The 23,097-nt window shown below is 51.6% G+C and overlaps 1 protein-coding gene across 1 annotated transcript in view; it reads left to right on the forward strand.

Annotated features, from left to right (window-relative positions):
• The window catches only part of MDGA1 (MAM domain containing glycosylphosphatidylinositol anchor 1), a 59,145-nt gene that overhangs the window by 15,269 nt on the left and 20,779 nt on the right, over positions 1–23,097 (forward strand). Inside the window, exons 2-3 of the mRNA XM_052649042.1 lie at positions 17,631–17,770; positions 21,981–22,155. Coding sequence (XP_052505002.1) covers positions 17,631–17,770; positions 21,981–22,155 — 315 coding nt within the window. The remainder of the gene's footprint in view (positions 1–17,630; positions 17,771–21,980; positions 22,156–23,097) is intronic.

Consider the following 23,097-nt stretch of genomic DNA (forward strand, 5'->3'; position numbering starts at 1 on the left):
GGCCTTGGGCGATGCTGGGAGAGCTCAGCACTGAGGGATGCCCTAAAGTGCCGAAAGCACTGCCATGCTGTCTGGCTCATTGCCTCCCTCACTTTCTCGGGAGCTGAGGGAGCAGGGGCTGTGGGGCTGTCTAGGCGAGGGTGGGTTGCACCCCCTAGTCTCTTCCCGCTCATTCATTGGAGCTGGGACCAGTGAAGGCAGTGGCTTCTTTGGGCTCCCCCTGCAGAATTATAGAGCCAGGCTGAGGGGTGAAAGGAGTGATTGATGGGGAGCTGTGGTTGCTGGTAGAGATCAGTGTGTGTGTCTGTCTGTCCGTCTGTCTGTCTGTCTGTATATGGAAAACCATTGTCAGGAGATAAAATGCTCGCACTGGAAACTTCAACAGGAGCTGGAATGCACTCCCCAAGTCCTCTCTCATCTGGGCATGTACACTTCATCAGTGTTTTTAATGAATATATAAATATACGTGGACACGCATGTGCTGAAGGTGTGCATATGTGTGGCGATACACGCAAGAACATGGGTTTATGTGCAGGGAGTCCTGTATGTATGTGTGTGGAGGGCACTGCAGACCTCTTTGGGGGATTCTCTGGATCCGCCTTTATCCCACTGTCCCCCCCCCCCCCCCCCCCCCCCCGGCCCCGGTGGCCCCTGGTTGTCCTTGCCTTGACTCCTAGGGCCGTCAGCCCAGCACTCTGTCTGGCCTGCATTATAACTGCCTGCTACCCTTTCTAGGAGGCCTGGAGTGGGGGTAGGGACAGGCCGAGGCTGGCCTGAAGCTCCTGGCTAATTTTCCCGGCCTCCATCGATCCAGCAGCTTCTCCTGAGTCTATTAGCAGTCGGCGAGTGAAAATATCCCCCATTGCAAGCCCTGACCTGAGACAGGGAGGAATCCATAGCAATTTGTTCAAACAGAGGGAAGCATTTCCCTCTGATTTGTATTTCAATTTATTCCAAGTGAGGGGGGTGGTCAGGGTGGGGATGGGGCGAGCCCTGGCATGGTGGCCAGAGTTGGGCCCCCAGGCTGTCCCCCTTGGCACCCCTGTGCCAGCTGGGGTGGCAGCTGGTACTCCCCATGGTTCCTGGGGGTGGGGGCTGCAGAGGGGAGGGTGGGGCCCAGCAAGGGGGACGGGAAGAGAGACCCGCCAGCCTTCCCAGCAGGCCCTCCTCGGCTGGAGAGCTCAGTTGTGGATTCGATTTTCACAAAATACAAAGCCGCCAGCTTGGAGCCTCTCTCCCAGGCACTGGGGCCTCTGCCAGGCGTGCGCTCACCCGCTGTGCCTGTGCCAGGGTGGGGGCTGGGCTGGGCGCATGGACCCAGTGGCCCCAGCTGGGTTGAGTGGCGGAGGGTGGGGTGGGGACTCTTATTCTCCTAAAGCCCTCCCCAGCCATCCTGCTAGGAACAGAACTGCTCAGGCTTGGAAGGGAGCTGGCACCTTGGAGAGTTCCCTGGCAGGGCGGAGAGCCCCTCACTGCGGGAGCCCTGAGCAGTGCTCACGTTTCATTCCTGGACCGGAGCTCACAGGTGTCCCAACCTAGGAAGTCTCTTTTGAGCACCTGTGATAACAATAGCTCTGGCTGACATTTATTAAGTACCAGCTGCTTGCTGGGCACTGGCAAGCACCCAGTTTTTGCAGGGTCCCGGCTTCCTCCTGCCCCTCATTCTCCTCAATCTTCTGCCATGTCCCTCACCTATCCCTGCTCACTGTTTTCAGTTTCTCCTGGGGACAACGTCTCCTTTCCTCCTGAGGGTGGCCCTAATGACTGATGTCTCTGCAGCTCCCCCCGCCCGGCCCCCGCCGACCAGCTTTTCCATGGGACTCCACAAACAGGCTAGCTCCCTTTCTTCTGGATCACTTTCTTTGGTTGCACCTTGCCTTCTCATCCCCACCAGGGTCCAGGTCTCTGCAGAGGTGGCTCCATGGCAACCAGAGAGGAGGATTCTGGGAAGGGTCAGCCAAATGGTCCTGCAGTTCCCCGCCTCCCCACCAACCCCTACCCTCTACTGTCTCTTTCCCTCATTCCTCAGTGCCCCAGGGAGGAGAGTAAGTGGAGAAGTTCTTCACACCGAGGTGTCAGTGACTGGCAGCTCTGAGGTCAGCTGTCGCACATGACTCGCCAGGCTCCCTGACACCACCAAGGTCTAATTTCAGAAGTATGCAACTAAATATATCAAAGTCAATGAATAATCATCTCGCTCACTCAGGTGGGAGTGTAGGGACGCAGTGTGGCCTGAAGGCTTATAGCAGAGGGTTCTGCAGTAGAACTGGGTTCAAGTCCAGCCTCAACCACTCACTGGCTGTGCGGTCTTGGTCATAGCAGTTATACACGGCGTCTCAGTTCCCCCCGTGCACAAGTCAATGAGGATAATAGCATGCACCTCAGGGGGCTGCAGTGAAGAGCAAATGGGGAAAGGTGTGGAAAGCCATTCTGAGCCCAGTGCCTGGGCTGTTCAGAGGAGGCCCTGCTAAGTGAGTGACTTGCAGCATCCCAGCCTGCTCAGGCCTGCTTGGTGAGTCACGGATCTGCCACCAGGGAGGGGACACGTGAGGCTCTACATACAGGCACGTGACACAGCACTGGGGGAAAGAGGGAGCGAGACCCTGGCCCTGGAGAAAGGGTGGCAGGATTCCAGCCCTCCTCCCATCTCCGTCTTGGGGATGTTGACGGCAAGGATGTTCTCTCTGAGCTACTTTGTGCCTTGGGAGACAGCTGTGTTTTGTACCTTTACCGCCACCCACATGGCTGCCCATTCCAGACCTCGCTTTCCTCCTAAGAGGCAGCTTCCCCCTCCGCCTGTTCTTAGCCCCTGCTGCTGCTAAGCGCTTGAGTCATGTCCGACTCTGTGCGACCCGATAGACGGCAGCCCACCAGGCTCCGCTGTCCCTGGGAGTCTCCAGGCAAGAATGCTGGAGTGGGTTGCCATTTCCTTCTCCAATGCATGAAAGTGAAAAGTCAAAGTGAAGTCGCTCAGTCGTGTCCGACTCTTTGCGACCCCGTGGACTGCAGCCTTCCAGGCTCTTCCGTCCATGGGATTTTCCAAGCAAGAGTACTGGAGTGGGTTGCCATTGCCTTTTCCAGTCCTTAGCCCCTGCTGCTGCTGCTGCTAAGTCACTTCAGGCGTGTCTGACTCTGTGCGACCCCATAGATGGCAGCCCACCAGGCTCCCCCATCCCTGGGATTCTCCAGGCAAGAACACTGGAGTGGGTTGCCATTGCCTTCTCCAATGCATGAAAGTGAAAAGTGAAAGTGAAGTCGCTCAGTCGTGTCCGACTCTTAGTGACCCCCATGGACTGCAGCCTTCCAGGCTCCTCCGTCCATGGGATTTTCCAGGCAAGAGTACTGGAGTGGGTTGCCATTGCCTTCTCGGGTCCTTAGCCCCTAGGAGCCTCCTAATGGCAATGACTTTTCTGTTCCTGGCTGTGATTGAACTTTAGGCCAATTGGCCTCCCCCATCCACAGGTCCTTTTTCCCCCCATCTGACTGGGTTTCAAGTCATTTACAAGTTGTTCAGAGGCTCAGCATTATAATCAGATCCTGCGGTGCATGCCACTTATGTGGTTTCTAAAATTTTAGCCAAAAAAGGAGAGAAACCCTTCCGTGATGGAAGAAAAAATAATCAGAATACTTAAGCGTGTGTGTGTGGGGGAGGTATTATATTTCTTGATTTATAAATATACCTGATGTAAAGAAAATATGTTCCCAAACTTTATGCTTCTGGAATTGACTCCTGAAAAAAAAAACCAAGATTATTCGTCCCATTGTTAAAGCAGGAATTTAACCTGCTTTCCCTCCCAGGGGTGTTGTCTTTTGAAAGGGACACAAGAGAATGAACAGGGACTGATCTGCCAGTGTTGATGGGTCATATGAAGAACCCACAAAGCAGGGAAGGGGGCCGAGAGTGATGGCAGTGGGGGCAGGAATGCTGTCTTAAAAAGCATGGTCAGGGTAGACCTCGCTCATAAAAGAGCTGAAGGAAGTGATGGGGTAGCTCTGGAAATCTAGGGAACAGCAGTCCAGTAACAGAGCTGCAAGTGCAAAGGTCGTTGAGGCAGAAGTGGGCTTGTCTGCTGGAAGAACAGCAAAGAACAGTGTGACTGCAGTAGTGGGGAGCAAGATACAGGGGTGGGTGGGAGCAGGCGTGGGGCATAGCAGGCTACTGAAAAAGCTGTGGCTCTGACGTGAAGTGAGACGGGAGTCATGGTCGGGTTTGAGCAGAGGAGAGATGGGATCAGACTTAGTATAAAGAGATCTCTCTGGCTGCTGTGGAGAACAGACTGTACCAGGCAAGGAAGGAAGCAGTGTCAACCTCTTTGTTACGAAAATCCAGGCAGGGGATGGTGGTGGTGGCTCAGTCCAGTTTGGTATTTCAGGGGTTGGGTTCAGGATCAGTTCTGAAGATTGAGCTGGTGGCTTGGGCGTAGGGTGTGGGAGGAGAGAAGTCAGGGATGACTCCCAGGTTTCTTTCTTTTTTTAAACTTTATATATATATTTTAAATTTACTTATTTGGCTGTGCTGGGTCTTATTGGCGGCAGGCAGGATCTTCAATCTTCACTGTGGCACGTGGGATCTAGCTCCTGACCAGCGATCAAACTGGGGCCCCCTCCATTGGGAGCTTAGAGTCTTAGCCACTGGACCACCACGGTAGCCCTGACTCTCAGGTTTCTGGCTGATGGTGTGTTTTCAAGATGGGGGTGAGGATTGGCCCCCAGGCCTTGGGGTTGCTGAGCGGCACTAAGTGCTGTCCCCCTGATGTCATTGGATGTGGAGAGAGGCATAAAGTTAATCAGGCCCTTACATCTCTGCTCCTTGGTTTTTAAGCCTTCAGAGCTAATCCTCCTTCCTCCTCCTGAGCTGGGGTGAAGATCAAGCCCAGAGGAGCTTTGCAAGGGCTGCATGAAGAGGTTTCAAGCTGTCAGGTTGTGACACCCATAATTTCACTCCAAAGCCAGGTAGGATGATGCCCAGGAACCCACAGTGGCCTGGGGCGGGGGTGGGGGCTCAGAGTGCTACCCCCAGCAGAGTGGAGGTGATAAGCTCTCCGGAAACACTGTCTTTCCCTCCCCTGCCCTCCTGTCCTGGGGTCTAACGCCCCACCTGCTCTCGAGCTGCAAGATTGATTTTGCTTTCAGGGTTGTTACTGTTATTATTATCCACTTAAACAACTTCATAGGAAAAGAAAAGGAATCCAATGACTATCAAACATGAGCCATTCATTCTAAATTCCCTGCCCATACCTGTCAATATATTTTTACATAGCCGTAAACAGCGGTCCACTCTGCACTCTCCATGACTTTATCTCCTGCACACGTCTCCTGGTATTGACTGAGCCCTCAGACCTGTCAGCTTAATGGCCACAGGGCACCCCCTGCATCGATGTGCTGGAGTTTGGTTGCTGTTTCTCCAGTGCTGGGCATTTGGGCAGATGCCAATTTCTTCTTCTTCTAAAGAGCTCTGCCGTGAATATGCTTATGTGAATTACTTTTTCCTTCTAAATTATTTCCTTGGGGCCTATCCCCAAAGTGAGACTGTCTAGCGGGCCATCAGATAGGAGCAGTTCTATGATCCTCCTTTTGCACTGCCAGGCGGTTACAAAAAGTTTGAGCTGGGCTTGTGCAGAGGCCAGCCATAGTGGATTTTATCATTTTAATTTACTGTCACCGGTGTCATAGGTGCATTATGGCCTGCTTCTTTGGGTCTGTTCAATACCTAATAATAATAAGACCTGATCTGCACAGAACTTTACAGTTCACATGGCACTTGCTGGTATGTCATTTCACTTAATAAGACACGATGCATCTAATAGTATTGGCTTCTGTTTTATATGGTGAATTGGGGGGTTTAGTCATGCCAAGTGCTGGAGTGGAGCTTTCAGTCTGTCCTTGCAGGTTGGGTTGGAAAGAACTCATGCCCACTCGCCACCATCCCATCCTTTCTGAGCATCCAGGGCCTCAGATGCCAACTTCAGCCCCCGTTCACTGCCTCAAGCCCCCTTGTCTCCCTCAGCTCCCACAGCCAGGCCTGTGTCAGGCTGCAAACTGTGCCCTGTGCTTCAGACTTGGGTCTCAGCTCACGGGGTGGGAGGAAGCCATTGGGCTTTTTGGGTCAGAGGGGGCTTTGGGGGTTCTTTGCTTTAGCAGAGCTGCCGCTCCCTCCACACCCTGACCCAGGGGTGGCCCAGGCTCTGCATTCTGGTTTGGGAGCCTGGACCTGGCCGTGCGTCTCTGGTCCCACCCAGGATGTGCTGGTCCAGGATGTGTCCCTAGTGCTGGTCACAGGAATGCTGGAGCCCTGCTGACTGAGCCTCGGGCTCCAATGAACAGGGTCCCGCAGGGGCCTGTCAGGCTCCACGACTGAAGCTGCAGCTCTCAGACTAGGGGGACCTTCTGATGCTGGACACACTCTGAGGTATGAGTATACAGGCTTAGTTTCTCTGGCATGTAGAACCTTCCCAGACCAGGGATCGAACCCATGTCCTCTGCATTGGCAGGCGGATTCTTAACCCTGTGCCACCAGGAAAGTCCTCAGTCCACACTGATATTCTGGTCTGTCAGGATTATGGCTCTTGGCATCCCCCCAAAGTAGGCCTCTTCATTCAGTTTTACATTTTCCTCTTGCAGGCCCTTGGAACAGGGTCCCAGACCCTATGATCAAATGGAAAGGGAACTGAAATTTATTGAGCAGTTACTAGATACCGGTGGTTATGCTCTGTATCCACATTGTCTTGTTTAATCCTCTCAACCTAGAAGTTCCTTCTGCCAGAGCTGAGATATAGTATTATCCCCATTTTGCAGATGAAGGGACTGAGGCTTCGAGAAGTTAAATAACTTGCCCAAGGCTGTCTGTGGACAGCCCCTCAGACTTGCATTTACAGCCTCGGCTCAAGCAACGCCTGACCTGTAGCGACGCCTTTCTGCCCTCTCTTCCCCGAGTGTCCTGCCTACACTGGTTAGAATTGCCCTGTGTGCTGTGCCCTGTTAACTCTCTTCAGTTGTGTCCAGCTCTGTGCGACCCCATGGACTGTAGCCCGCCAGGCTCTTCTGTCCTTGGGATTTCCCAGGCAACAATACTGGAGTGTGTTGCCATGCCCTCCTCCAGGGGATCTTCCTGACCCAGGGATTGAACCCACATCTCTTACATCTCCTGCACTGGCAGGCGGGTTCTTTACCAGTAGCACCACCTGGGAAGCCCAGAACTGCCCTAGGGCACCTCGTTCTTGAGAATTGATCTCCCTCCCCACAGAGAGAACGTCTTTTTATAGTTCCCCCAGGGGACCTCACAGCCCTCGCTTAGAGGACTTTCCCAGTGGCCTGTCCTGGCATTCCAGAGTTCATTAGTCTTGTGCAGACTAGACTTCCACTGATACTCAGTGAAGATTCTGAGCAGAGCCCGGCACTCTCAAAACCTGTGTGCCTTCTGATGGAGCCAGGATGTGGGTGCAGTGGTGCCAAACCTTCCAAGGGATGGGGGTGTGGCTGGACTGTCCACCACTTTCAGCAGAGGAGCGTTGTCAGGAGTGCCAGGCTCTGCCAGAGGCAGCAAGCTCTGCAGACAGCATCAGGTCTTGAAAATAGAACCAGGCCTTATGCATCATAGCGGACTCTGCCTCTGACTGTGAGAGCAGCGCTTGTCTTCACACTCCGTCGTGGTGATAGGCTGGCAGCCTGTGCCCTGATCTTTCAGCTGTGGCTGCTTTCCACGCTCAGTGACAGTGCTCTTGGACCCGGAGGTCAGAGATATGTACAGTCGGGTTGGGGAGGGATTTTTGCAGTCAACGGGGAGGTCTGCTGAACGTGGATTTGGTTTTGATAAGCAAAAATGCCCAGTTGCTGAGAGCAGACTTTAATAGAGTCTGTAGCAAGGGGAGGGCAGAGGTTCTTCTGGGAGGGAACCGCGCCTGATTGGCTCTGCATCCCAGAGCTGAGCGCAGGACAATAGGTGCTCAGGAAATGTTACAGAAGGGATCCAGGAATCAATGCAGATGAACAGGCGATGTGTGTGTGTTTGAAGGGTTGGGAGGCCAGGGAGCAAGAAGGAAGATGGAGAGGAAAGCATCCTGGACTGATGTCTAATGCCCTGGGGGAGTGACCAGCAGTGGATAGGGTCGGGGAGATGATGCTTCCCTTCAAGATGACAGGCACTAAGGTGAGGCCAGTGGAGATGGTACTGCTTCAAACTGGTTTTCCCAGCATGGAATTGGAGCCTCCCCAGACCCCAGCACTCCTGAGAAACCAGCTGGCCTGCCCCCAGGCCTGTGGCCCAGAGGCCAGGCTTTGGCCAGCTCTGCATACAGGTCTGTGCAGAGGGCAGGGTGAACCCTCACTGGGGACTGCACAGAGCACAAGGTTAATTTCCCCGAGAGGTCCTTGTTCGATGGCCCGTGGTCCACGGGAGAGGTGCGCGGCATCACGTAGCATCACAAGGCCCAGGCGGCACCAGCCAAGTGTCTACCCTGAGAGCCTCATTTCAGACCCCGGCCGCCATTCTCTGAGCAGCTAATTAAAAGGGAAAAGCCTGTTAATATTTCAGCACTGTTAACTCTGCTAAATTATTAAGTGTCCATTTGCATTATGTACAAAAAGGGATCGATAAACATGTGGGTACCAGGAGCTGGGAGGATGAGGGAAGAAGAGTTTCTAAGGATGCGCCCTGGGACAAGCCCAACCAGTGACGTGGAGACTGTCCTACGCCTGGAGACTCTGTCCTCAGCTCTGTGTCAGGCACTTAGAAACTGGAGATGCGGAGGGCTTAGCACAAATGTCAGAGAGTCAGGTGGACTCCACACCAGCAGGGTGCCCTTGGGCAAGTTACTTGCCCTTGCTAAGCGTCAGCTTCCTCATCTGATTAGTGGGAACAATAATAGGCTTGCTATGAGCAGTAAACGATAGATATAAAACACTCAGTACAGCGCTGGCCCAGAGTAACTTATTATGTATATGTTATGATATTATTGTTATATGATGGTGATGGGGGAACACCTGAGACATAACCCCAGCCCACAGCAGTCCTTCCCTCCATGCTTCCTGTCAGCCTCTCAGCAGGCTTTTATCGCAGCTCTTCTTGACTGTCCACTTCCCCAGTTCAGGATCTGGGTGTTGTAGCTCTCACCAGCACCCAGCTCAGCACCTCACACTTATGAGGGTTTGTTGAATGACGATCTGATAGAAGGCAGGACCAGAGCACAGATTCTATTTCTGTATCGCCTGGCCTGGAACACTTGGTGATGCTTCTGAGAAGTGGTTAGGGTGCTGGTACTTGGCCTGCCAGCCAGTAGCTGGGGCGGATGGAACCGGCTTCAGGTGGGGAAGTCTGTGGCCCCACTTCTTTTCTCTCCTTGTCCTCCCCTCACCCTGCCCTGTTTGGAAGTTTCCTTCAGCCTGCGGACACACTCCCCATGAAAATCAGGAGTGGGGAGCAGGACACCAGCTCCCACTCGGTCATGATTAACCTTTTAAAATTTAGGATGGGCAAGTTCACTTATATATATATGTATTTTTTCAGATTCCACATTTAAGGGATGTCATATGATATTTTTCCTTCTCTGACTTACTCCACTCAGTAGAAAATAAACTGCTGGTTGCCGGGGGGAAAGGGATAGTTAGGGACTTTGAGAAGATCATGTACACACTACTATATTTAAAACGGGTAAATATTTTTTATCTACACAGAGACCTATTGTGTAGCACATGGAACCCTGCTCAACATTATGTGCCAGCCTGGATGGGAGGGGGGTTTGGGGGAGAATGGATACATGTATATGTATGGCTGAGTCCCTTCACTATTCACCTGAAACTGTTAACACAACATTGTTAATCGGCTATACCCCAATACAAAAGAAAAAGTTTAAAGTTTGGGAAAAATGCTGTTGCTGCTGCTGCTAAGTCGCTTCAGTCGTGTCCGACTCTGTGCGACCCCAGAGATAGCAGCCCACCAGGCTCCTCTGTCCCCGGGATTCTCCAGGCAAGAACACTGGAGTGGGTTGCCATTTCCTTCTCCAATGCATGAAAGTGAAAAGTGAAAGTAAAGTCTCTCAGTTGTGTCCGACTCCTAGCGACTCCATGGACTGCAGCCTACCAGGCTCTTCCATCCATGGGATTTTCCAGGCAAGAGTACTGCAGTGGGTTGCCATTGCCTTCTCTGAAGAATAAATAAATAAACTTTAGGATGAAGAGGAAAGCTGAAGGAAAGCGACAGATGGGGCTTTTAATCAAGGAGTTTCATTTCCACTGCTGTCTGTCAGCCTTGTTTGGCCCCCCATCCTACTGTTGACTCCTCCTGCACTTGGCCAGCATTTGCCCCCCCACCCCACCCCACCCCACCCCACCCCTGACCCCCTTGGCTAACATCCAGGGAGAAAATTCTCCCATGGGGAAGGGGATCTTTGATGAAATTCCCCTTCCAGGTTGCAGTGAGAATTCTCTTCAGGAGCCCAGGGGGCAAGCTGGAATTTGCCTTAAAGTGAGTCCTTGAGAGCTGGTGGCTTCCTCGCTGGGCCTCCTGGTGCTGGCAGTCCCTACCGCACCGGGGACTCGGGGTGTATGCTTTTGGAGGAAGGAAGGAGTGAGCTGGGAGCACCTGCCAGGGACTTGCCATTTCTGCTCAGCGGCCCTCCTTAGCACGCGGCCCCATCGGTGACAGCCCTCATGCTACTTGGCTCTTCTCAGCCAAGGGCCTGGGGAGGGGCATGTTCCTTGACTCCGTAGCCATTATACTCTGTGAAGAAAGGGCTTTATGGTCAAATGGAAAGCACTGGAATGAACCAAGTTATGTGGATGTGTTTGCATGCGTGCCTGCGTGCTCAGTCACTTCAGTTGGGTCCGATTTGGCGACCCTGTGGACTGTAGCCCGCCAGTCTCCTCTGTCCATGGGATTCTCCAGGCAAGAATACTGGAGTGGGTTGTTACGCCCTCCTCTGGGGGATCTTCCAGACTCAAAAATCAAACCCACGTCTCCTGCAGCTCCTGCATTGCAGGCAGGTTCTTTACGCTGAGCCACTGTGTTTATTGCAGGCCTTTTCAGAGCCTTTAAGAGTATGCTCTTTTGTGCTGCGACTCAGAGGGAGAGAGAAGGTACAACATCCTTATTTGGCGATGGGCTCTGTGAGCCTTGTGTGGCACCCAGGTTAGGAGACACTGTTTTTTCTTTTCCTGGGGGGATTTGTTGATAAGAAAAGTGAAATATTGTAGCAAAAGTCTCCTGGACCAAAAGTGGGGAAATAGTTCCAAAATCCTGTCCTAGTTTCTATCCACCAAAGTGGCACCAGAGAGAAACAAATCCAGCAGTACCTCTGAAATTCCCGGGGAGTTTGTTACAAATATGGACTCTGAAGAGTCAGGCTGGTGGTTCTGCACAGGGCCTGGGAATCTGCATTGCAAAGGGCTCGCCACCAGTCGCCTACAGGGTGACACAAGGGAGGGGGCAGGGGAGTCCATGGAGGGCAGAGAACTGAATTCCAGGCTAGCAGACAGAAAGCCTGGGTTCGAGCCCCAGCTCTGCTAGTGCCTGTGACCCTGAGTGGAAAGAGCGCTCCCTTCTCCAGGCCTCGGTCTCCTTCGCTACCAAAGGAGGCTAAATAGGACTTTAGAAATAATGCCCTTTCTGGCTCTTAGAAATAAGGCCAGGAGCCTGCAAATATACAGTGGACCCCAGGAATGTATCAGGCCTCACCATCTGCGGTAGATAAGACAGCATCCTTTCATGCAAAGCCCTTGCAGGCCCTGGGGAGATGGCGTTTTGAGAGGAGTGCAGATCACGTACAGAATAATAACACTGGCTGGCGTGCTTGGGGGCTTACTGTGAACCAAACAGTTTTAAACACTTCACCTACATTTACTTACTTATTCCTTCCCACAACAACCCCATTTTACAAATGAGAAAACTAAGGCTTGGATAACTTGCTGAAAGTCTTAACTTTCTGAAAGTTCAGTGTATAAAAGGGCTCCATCCCACCCCTCTGGTTTTCTGACCCCTCTAAAGTCCCTCACAGCCCTCAACATGAATTTGGAACAAATTCGTGAGACATCCCTAACGGTTTAGTGTCTGCTTCGAGTCCCTCCACCCCTGGGATACGGCGTGGGCCACAGAGGCTGGTCTCCTGTCCCCATCTCTTGGTCCTGTTTAATCATCTCAAGAGCTGTCACTTCTTGGCAGAACATATACTGTTTGGGATTTCCCTGGTGGTCCAGTGGCTAAGGCTCTGCACCCCCAGTGCAGGGGCCCCAGGTTAGATCCCTGGTCAGGCAACTAGAAGTCACATGCTGCTACCAAGAGTTCACATGCTCCAACTAAAGATCCCGGATGCCACAGTGAGGATCGAAGATCCCGAGTGCTGCGGCTAAGACCAGTTGCACTCAAAAAAAAAAAAGAAAGAGAGAGAGAGAAACACATACTGTTTGGCCAGGTGTTTTACATACATTGTATTTAAGCCTCACACCAGCCCTGGGAGAAGGCATTATTCTTCGCATCTCTTGCTCCTGAGACTGAGGCTCAGAGAGGTGAAGTAACTTGCCCGGTGTCACCCAGCTAGAGGGCAGCAGAGCCAGAAATGAGCCCCAGATTGTCTGCTCTTTCCATGTCTCTCCAGCAGACCCCTCCTCCACCCAGTTTCTTTGGTCATGACCCCCGCCCCCCCGCCCCCCGCTTCAGGGTCGTCCTAGCAATAACCACACTCTGAAACCATCCTGTTCACTTCTGTTTCCTTCTTTGCCGTCCGTCTCCCCAAGAGTGCTCTTTCAGAGTTGGTCCTCGTTTGCTTTTCGTGACAGTCTCTTGAGTATCCAGCGCTGCGGCCGGCTGGGAGCATTTGCCGTTCGAGAGACTGAATGAGGGGATTATGTCACAGCGCCTCTTGACTCAGGCCCCGGCCTGGCTGCCTTTGGAATGAGAAGATGCTGCTTGCTGGCAGTGCCTCCCAGGCGTGTGTGGAGCGAGAGGCTGAGACTCAGTGGGACACAACCCCTTTTGAGGGGATTGTAACTTGGTGGGATCTCTGTTGCTTTAGGGTCAGAAACATAGTTCTAGCCATCCTGTGGGTAAGCGGAGTTGGGGAGGCTGACTCATGTTAATGAAACAGTGGGGGTGATGAGGAAATTGGAATGCCTAGGCCAAGGGAGCCTGTGTATGTGTGCATGTGTTAAGTCGCTTCAGCCGTGTCCTGTGCTTTGTGACCCCATAGACTATAGCCCACCAAGTTCCTCTGCCCATGGGATTCTCCAGGCAAGAATACTGGGGTGGGTTGTCATTTCCTCCTCCGGGAGATCTTCCCGACCCAGGGATGGAACCCGTGTCTCTGACGTCTCCTGCGTTGGCATTTGATTCTTTACCACTAGCACCAGCTGGGAAGCCCAAAGGGCCCTGGGTGCCTTGCAACTAGCCAGCATTTGCTCCAGAAGGAACATCTGCACTGGGAAGAAGTCGGTCATGGGAAGCAGCTCGTCAAGAAGGACTTGGAATAAAGGGAGAGGGTGACTGAGGAAACTGGATAACCTCAGTGCACAGTGTCATCAAAGGGGGGTGGGTGGATGCTCTTTCTTTATCTAATAAAAGTGATATAGTAGAATCTTAAGCAAATACCTTGGTGCCTTTTCACATGTGCATCCACCCTTATAACAACCACTCAGATTAGGACTATGAATATTCCCATCTCATTAGATGGGATCCCGTCTCCTCCCCAGAAGCTTCTCTTGTACCTTCTTAGTAAATAATCCCTCACCTCCACCCAAGGGCAACCATGGCTTAGACCTCTGTTACTATAAGACTGGCTTTTTTTCAAGTTCTGAATTTCAAATATATGAAACCGTACACTCTTTCCTCTTTTATGTCTGAGTTCTTTTCACTCAAATTGTGCTGTGAGATTCAACAGCATTGTTGTGTCTATCCATAGTTCTTTCTTTCACTTCTGTGTAATATTCCATTGTATGAATATGTGAGAATTAATTTACCCTTGTTGCTCTTGATGGACATGGGGATTGTTTCTTGTTTTTAGTTGTAATGAATAAACCTGTTGTGAATATTCTTGGACCTATTTGGTTGTCATAAGCACCAATTTCTACTGGGTATATACCCAGAAATGGGATTCCTGTGTCCTGGGGTACATACTTGTTTAACCTGAGTTGTGTTTGTTCCGTTGCTCTGTTTTGTCTGACTCGTTGCAACAGCATGTATGGCAGCACGCTAGGCTTCCCTGTCCTTCACCATCTCCCAAAGTTTGCTCAAACTCATGTCACTGAGCTGGTGATGCCATCCAACCATCTCATCCTCTCTCACCCCCTTCTCCTCTTACCCTCAGTCTTTCCCAGCATCAGGGTCTTTTCCAGTGAGTTGGCTCTTTGTATCAGGTGGCCAAAGTATTGGAGCTTCAGCTTCCACAGCAGTCTTTAGCCTGTGTAGGGGCTGCCAAAATCTCTTCCAAAGAGGTTCTACCATTTGAGAGTTGGATAGTCTTAGTGGTTAATATCATTAAAGGAAGTTGGGTAATCTTAGTGATGTCATCATCCATGATGCCAGCTCATAGCCCCATGGCCAGTGAGGAAGCGAACCTGTCAGGTAGTCAGAAGCCTTGTGTCTGTGGGTCAGGCCCCATCTTTCCCAGCTTGTGCTGTCCAGGCCCTGAGAAAGTTCAGCTGTCTAACTCACTTTCAGAATTCCTTATCAGTCACCAAAGCATCTGTCATTACAACACAGCCTGGCTATGGGCAAGCCATGCTGTCCAAAATTACAGCTTATCTTCCACTGTAGCCTGTTAAATCAATGTCTTCCTTGTTGAGAGGCACCCCGGGCCTCTTGCAGACATCCAGGCAGCCTCTGGTCTTACCAGCAACTGGCACACGCATCATACATCGGTGAGTTGTTTCCTGATGAGATTTCCTGAGGACCTTGGCCACAGAGGGCTATCTCTTCCAATGCATTTCCATTTCAGGGGGCAACCGTTTCAGACTTGTTCCCCAGATTCTAGGGTGCACCTTGCACAGGGGCTACGTGCTATTGATTAAATTCATAGAAAGTATGAGTTGAAAAAAGATGTCAGAAGTTATCTAGCACACGCACCTCCTGCAGGTGGGGAAACTGAGGTCCTTGAGGTCTGACTTGCCCCAGGCCACGCAGCTTGTCTCCTGACCACTAGCCTAGGTTCATTGCTCCAGGGCAGCCAGACTGGACACTCAGACTCTAGGTTGGTGGCAGCTGCCACTGTTTGCAGAACCTGCTGCTGTTTGCAGAGACTCTCGTGGTTAAACCCAACCTACGTCACTCCCAGTGGTTGCGCACCTGCCCCCCCGCCCCACCGTCCGCTAGCTTCTTGACCTATGGCCAGGCTGCCTCTGTGGACCTATCTCTGTCATTAGTTCATGCCTGTCCTGTCACTGTTGGTTGGAGAGACTCTGTTAATTAAAGTACAACTTGTGACAACAGTAAGAACACATCAGAGTTCTACTAAGCACTTCTCATTTATCCTGTGTCGTCATCACTCCTGAGAGCTTCCCAGCTGAAGCTAGTGGTAAAGAACCCAGCTGCCAGTGCAGGAGATGTAAGAGGTGTAGGTTTGATCCCTGGGTCAGGAAGATCCCCTGGAGGAGGGCTTGGCAACCCACTCCAGTATTCTTGCTTGGAGAATCCATGGGCAGAGGAGCCTGGCTGCAGTCCATAGCGTCGCAAAGAGTCGGACGTGACTGAGGTGACTTAGCATGCACGTATCATCACTTCCACCCTTGTAAGTTGTCAGGGTTGGTAGCATTCTCTCATCTAAGAGATGAGAAAATGAAGGTCCAGAGGTCACTAGTGTTTTACCCTGGGTAATATGGAATATTAGACTGCCCTGTCAACCTGCAGGAAGACCCCTATTCCTTGAGGACTGGTTCAAAAGCTACCTCTTCTGCAGTCTTCTGTGATTCTTCCTCCAGCAGTGATGTCTTTCTCCCCTGACTTCCTAGGGCTTTCTTTACCTCTTTTACAATGCTTAGCACCTTCACCATGGAATATTCCTATACATTCATTCATTCAGTGTTCACTGAGTACCTGCTGTATTCAAGGCTGGGGATACCAATGTAAGCTCATGGTTGGGTAGGCAGAAAGATGAGAATCCTGAGTTTGATAGTCACACAGACTGATGCTTTGTTGCTGTGCTGGAAAAGTGATGGATGCCGAAGTGGGGAGGATGTAAGTCAATCATGGAATGCTTGCTGGAGGACGTTACACATTGTATGAACAGGTTTTATCTCCCTGCACCTCTTTAGGGCAAGGACCCAAGTTTTCACCCTTTGTGTCCCTTATACCCTGGATCAGCTCTCCTACCTCCACCTCGTCCACCCTTATCTGTGAGCAGACATGTTTGAACTTGAGGTCTTGCCCTCTTTCCCAGAGCCCAAGTACTGGTGGGCTGGGGGCTGGTTTGCTTTCAGGACAGTGGGGTTAAGACACCGAAGGAAGGCTGCGAACTTCTCTGGTTGCATCATTTTCCCTTTGGTCCCCCAGCCATATCTGAGCTTGGTCCCCCAGCCCTGGCCAGACCCCATCCCCCAGGCACTGTGAGAGGGTCAAGGAGGGCATGTAGTCTTAGGAGAATTTCCAGGTCCCCCGGTGAAGACTTCTGTCGCTTGGAGGGGAGGCTGGCACAGGTTCCATGAGCAATGAGGGAAAGGTAACAGGCCTTTGGGTGAGGGGAGTGATGTGTGGTGTGTGAGGCTGGGGGATATCTTGGTCAGGTTCACTAAAAGTTGAGCCTGGAGTGGTTGGTGGGAGTGAGTTCAGGCAAGTGATTTGCTGAGAAAGTGCTCCCAGGACAAACTGAAAGGGGACGAGGGAAACAGCTGGGTGACAATGTGGTTTAGTTGACTTAGTCTCAGCCAGTTCCCCGGGTGGGGGCAGAAGGGCTCTGGAATGTGAACGGAACCATAGTCACCCCACTTAAGACAACACGGCTGGGCCTTTGCATCGTGTCCATCAGGTCACTGGTTGTGTGTATGTGCGTGGGGGGTACCAATGGGCAAGGGGTGACCTCCTAGGCATGTTTGGTCCAGGCAGTGCTCACTGTCTGAAGGCAATTCCTTGGGGCAGGTGAGCTCTGCGTGCCTCGCAGCTGACACCAAAGCTGGGAATGGAGGCACCTGCCAGATGTGGAGAGCAGCCTCCACGACTGGGGTCTAAGACATGATACTCATTGAGTGATAACCAATTTGCACAGATTACCAAGCCTCCTCACAATCCTTGGCTCATTGAAAAGCACCTCTCTCTCTCTCTTTTAAAAAATATTTTTATTTATTTTTTGACTGCACCAGGCCTTAGTTGCAGCACACGGGATCTTCCGTCTTCGTTGTAGCACGTGGACTCTTAGCTGTGGCATGGGGGATCAAACCCCAGTCCCCTGCATTGGGAGCAGGGAGTCTTAGCCACTGGACCACCAGGGAGGTCCCAAAGAGCACAGATCTCTTGCAAGAGATCAGTGGGGTGGGGAGGAGTTGCCCCTTTCCTGAGTCCTTGACCCTTCTGGTTCTGGCCTAGGGGCCCCAGGAGGAGCTCAACGGGATGAGGCCTCTGAGGGATATGCTGGGGAGTTCTGGGTGACACACTCGGGAGGGAGCCTTAGACCTCTTCTGGCCTCCGAGCCTCCTGTCTCAACCTCCCCGTCTCCCGCCAGCTCCAGCCCAGGCTCAGATCATGCACGCGGGCCAGGCGTGTGTGGTGAAGGAGGACAACATCAGCGAGCGCGTCTACACCATCCGGGAGGGGGACACCCTCGTGCTGCAGTGCCTTGTCACTGGGCACCCTCGGCCCCAGGTAAGCCCCCGCCCTGGCCTGCTCACTCCCCGCCCCACTCCAGGATCAGAAGAGGCAGTGGGGCCTGAGACTGGAGGCAGATGGTAGCAGGCCACAGAAGACAGGAGCCTGGGGCTGGGGAAATGGCTGGAAAATAGACTCTGTGGGGAAGGGCTAGACTGTGGGCTTACTCGCCTGGAAACACTGACAACTGAATGTCAGCTCCATTGCACTCCATGCCCTGTGCCTGCTGAGCGAACACTCCTGCAGATACACCTTCAGCCACTGTGAAGTCAGACCATGAGCCAAGCACCGTGCTAGGTGCTTTCTCCAGTGTTTCCTCCTTGAAGCCTCACAGCCAGGCTGAGGAAGGCATTAGGGCCTCCATTGTGAGCTGAGGAAATCGAGGATCAGAGAGGTTGGGTAAACTCCCAAGGTCACCCAGCACTTGTGAGGGCAGAAGCAGAATTTGAATCCAGAACCAGCGTTCTCTATGGCTTAGCACACTTCCTCTTTCGGTTGGGGGACCCAGGAGTTACCAACAACATATAACATGATTGCAAACAACAACAACAAGCAAACAAAAAAACACATAACCACTACTTCAGGAGGTTTCCAGTATGCAAACCCCACAGAAGATGGGTATCTGGATGCAAACCCCACAGAAGATGGGTATCTGGAAAAGCCAGGTGTGAATTTTGTCCCAGACCCACTGTATGTTTCAGGCAGGAAGTGTTGGCTGGTTATCACAGAGCTGGCAGGAAGAGGTAGGAGGATGGGCTGAAGGGACAGGTGGAATTTGCTGGTGAGCTGCTGTGACCTTTAAAAAGCAGCAGAAAAGGTTTTGGTTGGCTCCTAGGAAGCACAGTGATTGCAAAGTTCTCTTTTGGAGGGGGGATAATATTGGAAACAGGGACAGCTTTAGTAGGTTTGACCTTAAGACAAGCAGATGGACAAGAAAAGCCCTAAGGTTTTAGTCTGAAACTGCAATCATCACTGCTTGCTCCTTCTTAAGGATTTGTTTGGAAGTGAAAACAATGCTGCCAGTCTTCAGGATGCTTCCTGTCTAGGTGTGACTTTAGGGGTGGTCCTCTCTAAAGCCTAACCCTAAGAGAGAGAAGGCAATGGCACCCGACTCCAGTACTCTTGCCTGGAAAATCCCATGGACGGAGGAGCCTGGTGGGCTGCAGTCCATGGGGTCACGAAGAGTCGGACAGGACTGAGCGACTTCCCTTTCACTTTTCACTTTCGTGCATTGGAGAAGGAAATGGCAACCCACTCCAGTGTTCTTGTCTGGAGAATCCCAGGGACGGGGGAGCCTGGTGGGCTGCCGTCTGTGGAGTCTCACAGAGTCAGACACGACTGAAGCGACTTAGCAGCAGCAGCAGCAAACTCTCCCTAAGGCTGCACTGGCCACCTGTGGGTGTCCCCCTTGTGCATCGCATGTAAGAGTCATTCATGGGTATGACTGTGTGTCCATACACCCGTTTTATATTCCTGTTTATAGTTTCATTGTTCTTCCTGCTCCCTAGGTTCAATCCCTTGGGCTCATATTTGACTCAGCCCCATATCGGTCTCCACTGCAGCCAGGCTCTGAGGCCTGTCTTTTTATGTCTCTTGCATGGATCTCCTTCTAATCCTCATTACCCGTTGAGCTCAGACCTTCCGTCCTGTCCCTCGGACTATGGCAGTAGACTCTGACTGGCCTCCCATTCTCCCATCCCCTCCCCCAATCCATTCCTGCACCCTGTTCGCAGAGTCATCACCCTCAGACCTGCTAGCTACATCGTATCACTCCCCTGCCCACATGTATCCCCATTACCTACCAGACCCAGTTCAGGCTCCTAGGGGTGGAATGGAAGGTCTCCCACAGCCCAGCCCCCACCTACCTGTCCTGTCTGATCTCCCACCGCCACCTTCCTCACACCCTGTCTTCGGTAAACCTGTCCAGAAATACCCTGTTCACTCTTGCTGTAGCCACTGCTCACCTCTCTCTCTCTTTTTTTGACTACACCATGTGGCTTATGGGATCTTAATTCCCTGACCAGAGATCCAACCTGTGCCCCTGTACTGGAAGCATGGAGTCTTAACCACTAGGCTGCCAGGGAAGCCCCTAGCCGCTGCTCTTTACCTCTTCTGAAATGCCTTCCAGTGCCTTTTTTGCTCATTTCCTTGCAATAAATATTGAGCACCTGCTATGTGCCAAGTACTATGATGGGTCCTGAGGCTACAGCTGCAGTTCCCACCGCCATGGAGCATCCACATTCTCGGGGTGGAGCAAATACCATCCATCTCATGACCTGCTTTGTGGTCTCATCGGGGAATGAGTGCGCCTGAATTCCCTACTCCCAACTAACAGCAAGAGAGAGGGGATGTCTATGGCCAAAAGGAAGAACTCTACAGCAACGGCAGTGAGCAAAAGCTGAAGAACCTGGTCCTTGGAGGGACTTAACCACATACTCACTTCAGAGACAGTAGTATGAATACACACGTGGGTGGTATGAGCTGAGGGCCACAGGCTCATCTATGACCAGAGCTGGAGCTGGACCCTCTACCTAAAACTGGAAGCTTAATACGAGTGATACCACCTATGAATGGGGACCAGATCTCTGCCCCACAGCCCAGAGTCACAGCAGGGAGCAGACTTTTGCTTCAGGGTGTGAGTGCAAACAGTGTCACCTTTGAGGGAATAACCCTAATCCAGTCTGTGTCTTGCACTATCCAAGTGGTAAGGAAACCTTAAGCTGCAAAACATATAAAACCTGGTTTGATTAAAAAAAAAAACTGGTTTGAACCTGTGAATCCATGTATCTTGGGTGTAGGCAGCCACATAGTTACACCCCAGACGGGCATGTCAGGGCCCAAGTGGGACTTTTGAGGTAATTCCTACTGAATACAAGCCCATGGGGGTGAAATCTTAAAACACAATGCTGGGAGAGCCAGTCCATAGACCCCAAATAATTGAACAACTCACATCTGGGAAAACAGAGATCATAGAGCAATCTGGAGGGAATCCTTAAAATAAATATGTTTAAAATGTTTAAAGAGATAATGGAAGGAATAGAATCCACAAGACAGGAGATTATAAAACCTGATCAGTTAAGGATATAGGAAAAGCAAACAGAAATCCTAGAAGTAAAAAATGATGCAGTCTTTAGAAAAATTTGGCCTCAAAGCCGTAAAAGTAGCTAAAGAAGAAACTGGTGAATTGGACGATAGATCCAAAGCAGCTACAATGCAGTCTGGAGAAGACAGGGATGCCAAGTGTGAAAAGGAAGTTGGGAGAATGAGAAGCTATAACATAAATCAAGGCATTCTAGAAGGACTAGAGAAAACTTAGAGGCGGCAATCTTTAAAGAGATAGAGGCTGAGAGTTTTGTAGAACTGAAGAATGCTATAAATTCTTTGATGGAGAAACCAGGCCCTAAGCAGTTTGTAAACAAACCCCATCTAGGTAAATCATGGTAAAACTGCAAAATGTCAAGTACAAAAAGAAAAAAATCTTTTTCATGGTCTTGTTCTTTCTCCCAAACACCCTCTGATCAACACCTGAATGGCCTGAAGCTGCTGTAGCCCTCCCAAAGTTTTGTAACCCCTGGGTCTATCAGAGTAGAGTGCGGGTGGTGAGATGAGAGTATCAGAGACACCATCACTCCTGCCAAATTCTGCTGGTCACACCGAACATTCCTGGTACAAAGTGGGAGGGAACTACAGAAAGGTGTGACCATCAGGAGGTGGAGACCACTGGGGGCCATCCATGGTAGAGGCTGGCTACCACATAGACCTCTTTCATACAGGAGAAGTCTGAAACTAGGAGATGAGTAAACTACCCATGCCAGTAAGATAAAAAAATGGGATAACAAAAATTTAATCAAAGTCTTACTCTTCCAGGCACTAACTATATACTCGTTTAGTTTTCCCAATAAGCCCAGGAAGGGAGTAATATTTCCATTTTAGAGACGTAGAAAGGAAGGCAGGAGAAGTTGGGTAACTTGTCCACAAATCGATTCTCTTAACAACTGCACATTCTACCTTTATAAAAACCTCCTCCCTCTGCTCCTAGATTGCCCAGGCTCTTCACTGAGAGGTCCCACCTCCAGTGTGCATTTCTTCGAGGCTGTTTGGGTTAGCTTCCCAGGCCTGCGTATAACCCGCGTGCACTTGGGAAAAGAACGGGACTGGGCGGGGAGTCCCCGCGCCAGTCCGATTGTGTCCTGCCTGGCTGGCCCAGGTGCGTTGGACTAAGACAGCTGGGAGCGCTTCGGACAAATTCCAGGAGACCTCGGTGTTCAATGAGACGCTTCGCATCGAGCGCATTGCGCGCACGCAGGGTGGCCGCTACTACTGCAAGGCCGAGAACGGCGTGGGCGTACCCGCCATCAAGTCCATCCGGGTGGACGTGCAGTGTGAGTCGGGTTCCTTCTCAGTACCCAGGGCAGGGGCCTGCTCCTAGGGGCTCAGGCTGGGAAGAAGGAGTGGGGAGGAGGGTGGAGACGTGGCAGTTCCATGGAAAACAATGGTAGAGACTCTCTGCCGGGTTAGAGAAGGGCATCTTTGATGTTCCTTCGATTTGCACTACCCTGACTCATTCCCGGAGAAGGCAATGGCACCCCACTCCAGTACTCTTGCCTGGAAAAATCCCATGGATGGAGGAGCCTGGTAGGCTGCAGTCCATGGGGTCACTAAGAGTCTGACACGACTGAGCGACTTCACTTTGACTTTTCACTTTCATGCATTGTAGAAGGAAATGGCAACCCACTCCAGTGTTATTGCCTGGAGAATCGCAGGGATGGGGGAGCCTGGTGGGCTGCCGTCTATAGGGTCGCACAGAGTCAGATACGACTGAAGTGACTTAGCAGCAGCAGCAGCAGACCTATTCCCATCATAATCAAATATGAACCTTGGACCATCCCTGTAAAGTGGTCAGGGAGGCCAGGAGAGGTTGGATTATACCCATTCCACAGATGAAGAAACTGAGACCAAAGGCTTGTGACTTGCTCACTGCCTAGGTCTCTTGACTATGGTCCAGTGCCCTTCCCACCATATCTCATATCTCTGCTTTTGTCCCAGGGCAGCTCTAAAACTTCCCTACCCCAACATTTGCAGGACCAGGCACCCCTCAGTCCTTGCTGCTTGCTGAATGAGAAGCCTCCAATCCCTGCCTGCCCTCCGTGGATTTCCCCTTGACCCCAGGAGGCTATCTGCCTGCTTACCACCCACCTCTGTGCCCGTTCAGGCTGACCTAGGTACCCAGAAGCTGTGGGGCCAGGCCCAATGGTCTATCTGCCACCATCTTAGTACCTACAATCAACCTACCTATTAAATACACCCCCTGCCCCCCAGATGGG

This window comes from Budorcas taxicolor, chromosome 11, assembly GCF_023091745.1.
Source record: "Budorcas taxicolor isolate Tak-1 chromosome 11, Takin1.1, whole genome shotgun sequence".
NCBI lineage: Eukaryota > Metazoa > Chordata > Mammalia > Artiodactyla > Bovidae > Budorcas > Budorcas taxicolor.